Source organism: Antedon bifida, chromosome 2, assembly GCF_963402885.1.
Source record: "Antedon bifida chromosome 2, ecAntBifi1.1, whole genome shotgun sequence".
Classification (NCBI taxonomy): Eukaryota; Metazoa; Echinodermata; class Crinoidea; order Comatulida; family Antedonidae; genus Antedon; species Antedon bifida.
In genome coordinates this window covers 7,825,398-7,837,982 of record NC_136227.1, presented here as the reverse complement: position 1 = coordinate 7,837,982, position 12,585 = coordinate 7,825,398, and the positions used below count along the sequence as shown (strand labels likewise).

Genomic DNA, 12,585 nt, shown 5'->3' with positions numbered 1-12,585 from the left:
AAGGCTAAAAACATTTGAGGCCTCCAGTGTTCTACTTGGGGTTCCTAAACCAGGAGCCTAAGGCCTCTGCGTTACGCCACTGGTAGTGCATGAATGGAATTTAAATGAATTAAATGAAAACATTGTATTGATAGGTGGATGCCACAGGTTTACTTTTTACTGATATGCTACTTGTCACAAAGAAATCTCTGAAGAAAGGAACCAGTGTTAAAATGAAGGTCATTAAACAACCAATGAGAATCGATCGTTTGCAGACTATGATTCTGAAAGATGGAAGTAAGTATACAGAAACAGATAAATTTTATTTCATCCTTCGCAGCATATATACTGTACAATATACAGAATAGAGTAAATGTATCCTTAAGCTCTATCTACACTATCAAACTTTATGTGACAAAAAATGTGATGTGCTCAAATAAGGACATGGTGATGTCACTACTATATTTGGGCATATCACTACCATATTTGGGCACATTACAAACTAGTCTGATAGTGTAGACAGAGCTTTGCAATTGTAATAATATTGGTACTTTTTTATTTATTAATTCAATAAAAAACTAAGGTTGTTGTCACACAGTCACTTCCAGAGGAATTTCTTTTTCCACGGTTGTCTCCTGCATTTTTTTCTTCCATTGTTGTCCAAACTGTGACAGTCAACTTACTTATGTTTCTGTTGTAAACAATGTATTTTAGGTGGTTTTGCGGTGGTGTATGAAGATGAGTATGGATGTGCAGTGTCAGCTTTTATTGTGCAATCAGGGTTAGCAACGAAGCAATGGCTGGAATGTATCAAGAAGGCAAAGGTACTTTCAATTCAATTCAATTTCATTTTATTTCGGAAATATCATCCATATTAATAAACTTATAAACCATAAAACTAAACTTAAGTATATAGAATGCTTCTCCATCTACAATACATTTTGGAGTTATGGAGCATATGTTTGCAAACACAAGCAACAAGGATGTTACCACTATTCAACATACGTTGCATGAAACCATAGGTAGATAGGTAGACTTGAAAAAATGTGTTTTTATATATCAAGAGAATGCCCAATAATTCAACCAAACCACAGTCATATTAATTTATTATAGGTAAGGTTCACAGTACAACATACCCTGGTGGAAATTCCAGTTGAAAAACCAATTATAAAATTCCAGTTAAACCAGTTATAAAATTCCAGTTAAAATTAGTTAATTCAACTGGTAGAACTGGATTCTAGTAAATAACTAGTTTTAACTGGTATTTTAAACATTTCCAGTAAATTTCTAATTTAGTTAAATTTAACAAGTTACAGTTAAAACCAATTTATAACTAGAATTTTGGTTGTTATGTACAGTTGTTAACTGGAAGTCAACTCGATTTTTATCCTGGTTAGTTCCTTGGGAAATAGGGGTAAAGTTGTGGATGTCTCAACATTTTGGTTATTATACTTCAACATTCTTCTAGAGTAATGCTAAGCTTAAGTAAATATGACACAGGTGTTTACTAAAATTATTCAACTTCAGTTTACTACATTTTGTTTACTCTTTAACCTGTTTTGCAATTATTTCAAGCTTTTTTGAGGACCTTGAATAAAATACATTTGGTCTTCATTGTAACAAATAAAATTTTATTGTAGTAAAAATATGTAGTAACTGAAGTAGAATAATTTTTACATTGTCACTAAATAAAAACTAAAGAAAAGCGATACAGTGTTATTGATAGGAATTTCTTTTAGATGTTTATGTGTTGTGAATTTGTCTCCCAAGTGTGAACAGAAATTTATAGCTCCATGTTTTATAAATTAATTTATTTCCTTTTTCTATAGCAAATGTATAAAGACGTATGTACCAAAGATGCTGATGAGATTTATGAATCGGTCACGAAAGTTCCAACCGTAATTCCAGACAGTTCAGATCCAAAGACGCCAGATCAGTTCCTGGAATCAGAACCGCTTCCCACAGTCATTGTGACACCGAATATTGGTTTAGACGACAGTTCAAGCTTGGGACAATACAGTATTTCCTCTGAATCAAGTCCTTTACCAACGCACAGTGGAAATATTATGTTTCCGTCATCATACGATGATGACGACTACTCCGATACTAGCGAACCAGAATCATTCATTCCTAATAGAACAGTCGTGCCACCTACATCGCTTCAAGCAAAAGCTGATTTCAAAACGTGCCGTAATAAGAGTGAAGGTGATCGAGAAACAGATGAAAAGCGCAACAAATTACCGCTCACTGCTTCGCTTGATTCAGCAAATGTAGAAGGAGAAGGGAATGATAACGCATTTGAAAATCCAATTTTGCAACAAAGATGGGACGTGTTGGCTAAATCAAGAGGCGTGATATCGGAACCATCTGCATCCATAACATCAGTGACAGAGGAGTCACCGAGCAGCGTTAACGAAGAAGATGAATTAATTAACGGGCAATTCAAAGCCGTGTACGTCCCTGGATCAGGTAGCGACGAAGACGCTGATTTAAGCGATGATGCTCCATCCCCTCCCACTTCTCCGGTAAAAAACGGTCAAGTGTCCAACGGTAAAATCGAAGAACAAAAAGACGAAAAGAAAAACAGAGCTTCGATGACTCGATCCGATGCTGTGGAATATGACGTTTTTACCAGCTCGGAGAAAGTAAATGAGAAAGTAAATGAGAATAACTCACCGCAGAAGACGGTTATTACATCCTCCCCAAAACCAGTTCATGATGCTAAAAAGAAGAAAGCGCGTAAACTAAGCAAGACCCTCAGCGGTAAAAGTAAAGTATTGTCAGTTTTTAGGACAAAGAACAAAGATGAAACTCCATAAAAGATGGGCAGTGACACCTAACAGTATGTAAGTATAATATATGTTTTGCCTCCAATAAAGACAACTTCAAAAAGACAAGTTAAAGACTCTAAGTATACAGTAATTTGGGATCCCTGGGACTATATTTGTACCACTTGCTCTCAAGCCAGTATAATATATTATATATATGTTCACAGTATAATATATTATATATATGTTCATACTTCTATCTTGTCCAGGCTGCGACTTTGTTGTTAATGATAAACCAGGATGGACAAGTTGAACCTAAAGAATCATCAGTTATGTCAAAGTTCAGAGGTTTTCTTCAACTGCAAAAGATCTTGTTATCTTTGTACCTGCAGATACGACCAAGCAGAAACAATTTTCACATTGAACTATGGAAAGTTGTCCATAAGTGATAACATAAAGATGTTATAATATCTTTATGGTGATAAGGACCACGATTGTGTGTTAATTTTGCTCGGCTGTTCCTGAGAAAAACTATTAAGCTCGTCTACACTATCAAACTAGTTTGACAAAAAATGCGTGATGTACCAAAAATGGTAGTGATATGACATCATTTTTTTGTCACATAAAGTTTGATAGTGAAGATAGAGCTTTAGGGAGCTTTTTGATTTGCAAAGACTGACAACCAAACTATTTCATGTTAGTTCATTGTGCGCATGTGGAGAGAATGGGATGTGTGTCCTTGGACCCCACATCGACACAGGTTTCATGGTTTCTACAGGTAGGTTCAGACAACAACCGATGACACCTTGATTGGCCTGACCTAGGTTGGTAGTCAGCTCCTTATTGTATTTTTCTGATTATCAGAAAAAGTCATCTTTGATTTCAGAAAAATAAGCAAACATATTTACTAATAGAGTTAGTAATAAACATAACTTAAGCAAAATAGCTTACTCAAATTTAGATGATTTTTATGCTAAGCACATTTGATCAATCTGACCCAGGATGTGTATGATATATATGTGTAAAATGCCTTATGTTGTCTCTTTTGTACTTTTCATTTAATTATAGAATAAGCTACTACTTAGCATTTATGCCTACTAAAATGCATGTCAAAGGTCAATGGGACTGGATCTCCATAGTTAGGAAATTAATGTGTCTATTAATGTTTTCATGGATATGAGATTTAGCTGAGAGTTGATTTTCCTGCATTTTATCTAGGAGGACGTGGCTCTTAAAAGTAGTACCTAGTACTCTACCAAAAAAATATGTAGAGCAATTAGAAAAAATGGTTCTGAAAACGAGGACTAAAAACAGATGTATATACTGTTTATATATTTCCAACTTCAAATCTCTTGGACATTAGTATACACAAGTGTTTCACACATTACTATTGATTCTAATTTGTTACATACAATGTGTACTTCTCATTTATTATTTCACTATTCTAATATTTTCATAATTCTCTTGTACATATAAAAAATTGTAAATTGTACAATATTCATTTTCTTATTGAAATATTATTACAAGAAAGAAAAAATAGACATGGTCGATGAATTTTGATTATGTGCAATGAAAAATGCCACCTCACAGTGTACACACATCAATCAACAATTCCACAATGAGAAAATTCATTTTAAACTTATAAAATACTAAACATATAATATATTTTAACTGAAATAAGGTTCAGTTTATATTCACAATTTGTATTTAAAAATTATTGTAGGGAACGTTATGTATAATTAGGTATATAAGAATGTTATATTTAGTATGGTTATTAACTTATGTTACATAATTTCTACATTTTATTTATTGAATTTGTTTATAATCAACTCTGTATAAAATAAGATAATAATTATTGTGTGTATACAAAAGTTTATAAGATCAAATTATTTGTACTTAAGTTAATTAATGTAAATCTTTAATATTAATTATAGTAATAGCTATGTAATATGTAGATATGTAAAAGACATATATTGTATATATGTCAGTATTCGATTTGTAAACTTAGTGTAATAAATGTCAACCAAATGTAAAAAATATGTTACATTTATTGTAGACCTATGCCTTTGTTAAGATTGTACAATATATGAATATTGATTATTGATACATTGATGTGTATTAATACACTGATTAATATTGGTATATTGATTGGTATTGATAATTGATTGGTATTGATATATTGATTGGTATTGATAATTTGTTGGAATTACTGTATTTATCGATATTGATATATTGATTAATATTGGTATATTGATTGGTATTGATATATTGATTGGTATTTATATATTGATTGGTATTGATATATTGATTGAAAATAATATATTGATTATTGGTTGATATCAATATATTGATTGTTATTAATATATGGATTGGTATAGATATATTTATTATTTTTTGATATCAATATATTGATTACTATTGATTATTATTGATTGATATCAATATATTGATTGTATTGGTAAAATGTTGGTTAATCAGAATAATAAATGATATATTCAATGAAATGCTGTTAATATTCATATCAACCAATTGTAATCAATACAAATGAAAATTATGATTCATGTGTTTGTGTATATGCTTATTTATAGACATAGAGTTACTACGACAGTATCCAGATAGTCAATTAGTCAACAGTGATGCAATAACTGTTAATCTATGGTTAGACATCATAATAGAGATATATCTGGTTTATAAGCACTAGAAATACACAGATTAATTAGGCCCTTTAGTGTATAAAACGTTTAATTGGAGGGACTGAATTCAATTTTGAATTCTAGATCCAATGTTGATTTATCGATTGTTTTTAATACCACTATTCATGATTATTCAGCATATTTGCTGTGTTATAACATTTGGGCTATCAAAATGAAAATATAAAAATTGTAAATAATGATATCGTATACATAAATTTATACTTTAACGTGTACATGAAAATGTACAGAAATTATTAATTTAATTAATTGTATTGTATCTCAGCAGTCACGAATCTACATATGAAAAAATAAACAGTATAATGTTCCACATATGACATCTGCATTAATGATCTTAAAATGACACAAAATGGCTGGTATGTACTACGTGAGTGTACCTAATTGTACTGTATTAATTATCAGGACTGTATCCAAATTTCCCCAGTAACTCAGTGATACAGCATCATAAGTGAAACATGTATAACAAAGTAGCATTACACCCTAATGAACCGTTTAACCTACTGTAACCATGATAGACATCACATGTGAAGCATATGGGATTCTGTATTTCGGAATTTGCCTATGATACCGGAGAAGTATTTCCATAAGAATGATGTGGTTGTACATGGCTCAATTGCCATATATTGTTTTGAATTTTTTTTTTATATAGGCCTATTGTTTCTTAAAACCAATTTGTATTGTAGCTAAATATCCTTGTATTCAAGAATGTAGGTAGGATAGACGGAGTTTGAGGTGGTAAGCTGGTAAAGTCTGGGTGGTGGTAAATTATATCCTCACTCCACTTGACAACTTTAGTGCTTGAAACACTGGTAATCAATTTTTGGTTGATTTTTTCTCTCGAATATCCTATATCTTGCAAGCAATTTACGTATTATCTTCTCAATATTATCTGTCATCTTGCCGCGAAATCTTTCATGATAATGTATACATTTATTGTTGCACTTCTATAGTTATATAAAAACAATCGCTTACTCTATACTGTATTTTTTGCTTTTTGGAAAGCACTTGGCATAGGCCTACTTCAGATAATTTTAACAATTTAATGTATCCAGCCAGTTGTGTTTATATGTTGTGTATATAGACCTACCGTACAGAACTGGGCAGTTTCTACATCAAAGTAGGGACTATTGTTCCCCATAACTTAAGATAATATTGATTTCGCTTATAAAAAGACGCAATAAATATTACATTTAATCTTTAGCCCCTATTATGGACAGATTTTACCAACCCCGCTCCATATTTTTGTTGTTTTTCAGGCAATAGACTTCTGGTTTACCATTTCCCATTCGGTACCATTTTTTGTTGAAGTGAATAATTTTTGTGTGACATTAAAATGACCTAAAGGTTTTTTTTCAGTGGGACAATTTTATCTTTAACTGTTTGTTGTCTTATTAAACATTGGGGTATATACACTTATATATATATATATATTGTTTAGAATATATTATTCAAGTTAATACAATAAATTTGTCATTTATGTATACAGTTAAAATACTAGAGGGATATTCCATTATTGATTCTCTTTTTTATTTACTGTAGCTACTAAAATATTTCCTGTTTTGAAACGTGTTTTTTGTTCGTTGTGTTAAAATTAGTTTTTGTATTTTTAGCTTAAACAATGCTATTTTTTAAATTTAATTTAAATTCTTGAATTTCTATTTTATAAGTAGCTTACTGTGTTGTTGAAATCGTGACAGAATGTTATTAGAAGGAATATGAAGACAGTAAACAATATATTTTGTAAAACACGTTTATACATTTTACAACGAACTATCAACAGGCCTTCAGATCATTGTATGTAAATAAATTTCGAAAACATTTGAAATTATATTTTCGTCTTCGTTTTCATATATATTTTCCGTCGTCGTTGTCACCGTTGTTACATACATCGCCGTCGTCATTTTTTGCCGCCGTCATCGTTGTTACCGCCGTTGTTACGTTGTTAGTAAAATACAATAATACATTTTTATAACATTTTTAATTTATGTTTATTGATTTATCCAACCAGTAATAACAAATCTTTCTCCTAAATGCCTACTCTGTAATCATTGCGTATTTTTTCTTCTTTCCAAATGATTTTACAATATTAATATAGTTGGCGTTATAGACCTACTGCTATGAAGTTATTCTATACCCTGCAATGAGAATGAACCAAAATGATATGAATATACAAGTCAACGCGTTGACCATATAGTCATTTTGACGCGCGCGTTCAAAGGTATCATCCTCATTTTTACGCGCGCGTTCAAAGTATCATCCTCATTTTTACGCGCGCGTTCAAATGTGTCGTCCTCATTTTGACGCGCGCGTTCAAAAGTATCATTATTATTTGGACGCGCGCGTTCAAAAGTAAGTACCATTTATTTGTATTTAAATGTTCAGTTATGTGCATTTTAAGGCGCGGGTATAAAAGTACCATTAATATTAGTTGCATTTTTACGTACGTTATTTAAAAAATCAATCAGTAAAATCATTTTCCCATTGTTTAATCGGGGTCAATTGGTGTGGGTGCGCAAAAATCGTCACTGACAATACAACATATCATTATTAGATAAATATTTTCACTTGAATATAAATTAATATTTTTTTTTTTTTGTAAATACATTTTGTTAATATTATACATAATAAATTAGCCTTTATTGAACAATTATATTTATACAGATAGACAAACTGTTCAGCTAGACAATGAGTAGCTTGGATCTGTGTCATCATCTGAAGCAGAGTAGAATTTTACTTTATAGCCAGGCAAGATGTACAGTGTGTCTTCTGGTAGACACTCATTGTCCCAGAGAACCTAGGAAAAGAAAAAGAAATTGATATTTGTTCTTCGGAGTTTACTTGAGACATATGCACAGGTAACCAACGACATATCGACCGAAATTTAAATGTATTGTCATACATGAAAAAGGAAGAATGAGATTAATAAAATCAAACTTTGAACAGGCCATGCTGTAGTTTTAACCAAGTTAATCAGTTCCGTTGGAAAAAAAACTCGAAAAAATAAATGTTTTCACTTATAAAATCACAAATTAAACGATTAAATTCAACCAAAAACACATTGATTTCCAGTCAGTTTGAATATTTTTTTGCTTTAAATTACAGTTTTTCAGGTAAATATATATATTTTTTCAATTCAATTTTTGGTCAAAGAGTGAATAACTATTATGTGACATTAAAATGGCATATTCAACAACAATAATAATAAATAAAAACAACTAATTTTTCAGGGGAGAATATATCTTTAAATATTAGGATAACAAGAAACAGCGATGGAAAAATCCATAGAGATACAAAATGGATTGGATGTAGGCCTAATAAATGGAAAGAACGATGTTGAATATTAAGAGCACGGGGGACGGACACGCATGTTTTGCAGCGTTATATTGTTATAAATAAAATACCGTACCAAACTTGAACTGAGTTCTATAGTTGGTGCGAGGACGAAGTACGGTTTCAATTTAATTCTATACAGAAATTTGTAATTGTCTAGGTGCGCGCGTGAGTACTGTCATTTCTGACCTTCTTATCATCATTATATCGTCCTTCAAAATGAATATTATGCTGTTGGTCCCATATGTCTAATTATCACAACGATTCATTTTTAAGTGCCAGTACAGCTTCAGAAGAAGACTATTATTTATTAATAATAATTGTTATTGACGTATGAAATTGAATATAATTATTAGAACAATACCTAAAGGCTATTTCAAGGTGCGTTCACATGACCGAACCAATTTATCAATTAAACTCTGAGGTTACCATTCAAACTCAAGTATTTTAATTGCTGATGACGTCAGCTATACTGGTACCTTCTTTTTGTTGTTAAACTGCTACTAATTTTACAGATCATTCGATTATTTATAATTACTTTAGCGGTAATGAATTGATTGGCCATTACTTACTCGATTTTCAGTATCTATAATTTCTATGGTTATTGCGTCGTTGTGTGACGTCAACGGTCCAAGTTGATCGATTTCCTGACACGTTCCTGTTGCTTCTTTTAATATTACTGGTACACGGTTTGTTGGTTCTTCAGATTGGAAATTGATGGCTAAGCGACTTAGAAGACTCATTGTATTGAACATTGGTGGCACGGCGAAGCTGAACGTCCGTGATGTGGACGGCAGAGCAGTGATTACTGATATCGAAACATCTGACTATGTAACCAAACAAAAACACAAGTTTTCATTATGTATGCGCATGCGTAGAGACTTTTTTTTTCTAGGCGATCATTCATGGTGCGCATCTCGACACAGGTTTGATGGTTTATCTAAGTCCAGGTGACGGCCGAAAACACATCGATTGACCCTTAAGTCGTCGGTCTTCGCAAATCGAAACCTCCCTAATTTATTTATTTATTTATTTAAAAACATATTTATACAGGATAAAAACATATCAGGTATAGATGTATCACCTGTTTTACATATGGTCCTGTTTATAGAAAATAAAAGGTTAAAACATGCTTACAGAATTCTTTAAAACTTATTGTAAAATAACAAATTAAGTCAAACATTTTGTACATATATGATAAAAGGAGTGAAAATACAAAAAGAATAAAACAAATTTGTAAAAGCACAGATAGTGACTACAATGAACGGTGTTAAGTTGTTTTATTATCCCAATAGAGAGATTTCGATAGGAACTAGTTTCGTTCATTTTGCGCATGCAGGAACATTTGAATATGCTTCCTCATTCGATTCTTGGGTACAGTTGGGCGAAATCAAAGCAAACCCTCCCCAATGCAATAATTCAAAATAACGGCAATAAGCTAAAAAAAAGAATGTAATTAATTTTAAAATATATAAATTAACTTCCATTCTTACCAACGGTTTTGGGAAGGCGTGCATAGAAGGCAAGAGTGGTCCAGGAAGATCCGGGCTACTCAGCGGTGGTGACGACATTATATTTGGTGGCATCGGCATAATATTTGGTGGCATCTTCTTTAATTTGTTTTTCTCTTCCAACATAGACGAAAGAAGTGAAATGGATTCTAATGACGGTTTAATAATCTGGTTTGATCCTCCTTTAGTCAGATGTTGGGGTTCTAGTCCAGAGTTAATCATAACTGGCCGTTGTCTGTTTGGTAGCATTTGTCTGTTCGTCGCTTTATGTGCCGAGAGTAGAACGTTCCGTAATACGGTACCATATTCGGGCTGAATAAGAATAAATTGTTAAATGTTAAGAAATGAATATGTTTAAAAAATTAATACGCTAAGAAATTAATACGCTAAGTGAATGTGTTAAGAACTTAACATTTAAAGAGACGATGCTCCATTTAAGGACTACCGGTACTTTACTAAATATTACACGCTGTATAACCGTTATAAATCCTTGCTTTTTAAGTGAGTCGATTAAAACAACTCGACATCTACAGAGCTGAGCTGTGCTACTATACATTATGTAGGCCCTATTCACACATACTCTTACCACAGTGTATGAGGTCTACATTAAGTAGGCCATATCCAAACATACTCTTACCTCAGTGTATGAGGTCTATATTAGTAGGTCCTATTCACACATACTCTTACCTCAGTGACTGAGATCTACATTAGTAGGCCCTATTCACACATACTCTTACCTCGGTGTATGAGGTCTACATTAAGTAGGCCCTATTCACACATACTATACTCTTACCTCGGTGTATGAGGTCTACATTAAGTAGGCCCTATTCACACATACTCTTACTCTCAATGTATGAGGTCTACATTAGTAGGCCCTATTCACACATACTCTTACCTCAGTGTATGTAGGAGCGCCATAGATTGACAAGAACTTTCCAAAGAAACAGACAATCCCAATAATTGTTGTTAAATATACTGAAGCCATCTAAATAAAACAAAATATATAACAGTGTAGTGACAATAATGAAGGGTAATGTTTTTAAACTTGGTTCCCGCTGGCGCTATAGGACGCAACGCAATGACGTAAATGCAACGCAAGCGGTTTGTTCGGCGATAGATAATCCATCGCTTTTTGTTGGTCAAATTACTTGCATTTACGTCCTTACGTTTCGTTTACGTCTTTGCGTTGCGTTGCGTTTACGTCCTTGCGTTGCGTTTACGAACTTGCATTGCGTCCTAGTGAGAAACAAGCTGTACACTTGTTTTGAGCCCAAAGGTGTCAACTTTACATGGGTTCTACTAAAATATACGGTACGTTAAAAAGATTGATGAAGGCGACGAAAATTACTAGACTCTGATAGCAATGTACAATTTACACGAAGAGATTATAATATGCAATGCATTAAAAAAATCTTCTTTATAATAAATAATGTTTGCCATTTTAAAGTAATATCGACAGACTGCGCTCACGTAGGGAGGGACAATATCTCAAATGTTGTGATTTCACTAACATAAAAATACAGTCTAAATTGTAACACAGGGACAGTAGCCCAATAATTCACGAAAAATCAGGCCCGTAAATTAGGCGAACGTACTGATCTACCTAAATATTGTTAGAATAGAAGTACAGGTTACATTCATACAAACACCAGTGTGAAATCGCAGTCGTATATTGAACAACATCGATTGTATCTCGGTTGCTTGCCAAAAAATTAAATTGTTAAAATAAAAATTACTAAAAATTATTAGAAGAATTACTAAATGAAAAATAAATATCTTACCTTCTTCTAAACGAACTCCAAATAGATTTTCAATCAACAATATTATTTTTCTAACAGCAAATATTGTTTGACACGCCTACAGTAACTTTTAAGACAAGATAAACATAGCGAACTTAAAAGTCTGAGTGTAATAACTAATCTACGAGCTGTTGTACTTATAGTTTACCGGTCGCCTTGGATCTAGCCAATTAGCAGTTTCGTCCGTAATTACGATGCATAACCTTAATTGCCATTACATACACGTGGTTTATATTCACGTATTAGAGCAACGGAACATTTTGCAAATTAGTTCGGTCATGTCGTTTTGTATCATGTGAACCAAACTTGTCTTTGGTACAATGAATAGCAAGGATAATAATATGACGTGTGTTCACGTACACACGTACGCGCTCAAAATTGTGTTGACGCGCGCGCGTAATAAAAAATAAGATGGTTTATGCCTACTACTAGGCCTAAATTAATTGTGTTTGGTGTGGACAAGCCGAAGTTTTACTAATCAAACGGA

General features: G+C 32.5%; 2 protein-coding genes across 5 annotated transcripts in view; one reads left to right on the top strand and one right to left on the bottom strand.

The window, feature by feature from the left end:
* The window catches only part of LOC144836156 (pleckstrin homology domain-containing family G member 5-like), a 78,393-nt gene extending 74,358 nt beyond the window's left edge, over positions 1-4,035 (top strand). For all 3 annotated transcript variants that reach the window (XM_078691369.1, XM_078691368.1, XM_078691367.1), the window contains 4 exons: positions 135-276; positions 694-803; positions 1,809-2,825; positions 3,017-4,035. In XM_078691369.1, coding sequence (XP_078547495.1) covers positions 135-276; positions 694-803; positions 1,809-2,798 — 1,242 coding nt within the window. In that variant the 3' untranslated portion in view covers positions 2,799-2,825; positions 3,017-4,035. The remainder of the gene's footprint in view (positions 1-134; positions 277-693; positions 804-1,808; positions 2,826-3,016) is intronic.
* Positions 4,036-7,978: 3,943 nt separating this feature from the next.
* Positions 7,979-12,155, bottom strand: LOC144835777 (uncharacterized). Of its 2 annotated transcripts, XM_078690863.1 has the most exons (5): positions 12,081-12,155; positions 11,195-11,284; positions 10,282-10,611; positions 9,361-9,615; positions 7,979-8,252 (listed from the first exon to the last, which is right to left on the bottom strand). In XM_078690863.1, exons 2-5 carry the CDS (start codon positions 11,282-11,284, stop codon positions 8,133-8,135), a joined length of 795 nt encoding a protein of 264 aa, XP_078546989.1. In that variant the 5' UTR covers positions 12,081-12,155; the 3' UTR covers positions 7,979-8,132. The 2 variants fall into 2 exon arrangements, with proteins under 2 accessions (XP_078546989.1, XP_078546990.1); XM_078690864.1 differs by lacking the exons at positions 11,195-11,284; positions 12,081-12,155 and adding an exon at positions 10,937-10,941.
* Between the last annotated feature and the right edge of the window lie 430 nt (positions 12,156-12,585).

Excerpts from the sequence above, each read along its gene's own strand:
- LOC144835777 (XM_078690863.1), bottom strand. The coding sequence starts at position 11,284 with ATGGCTTCAGTATATTTAACAACAATTATTGGGATTGTCTGTTTCTTT. Across the intron at positions 9,616-10,281 it reads ACGCCTTCCCAAAACCGTTG|TCAGATGTTTCGATATCAGT; the intron begins GTAAGAATGGAA and ends TTGGTTACATAG. Across the intron at positions 8,253-9,360 it reads TTATAGATACTGAAAATCGA|GTTCTCTGGGACAATGAGTG; the intron begins GTAAGTAATGGC and ends TTCTTTTCCTAG.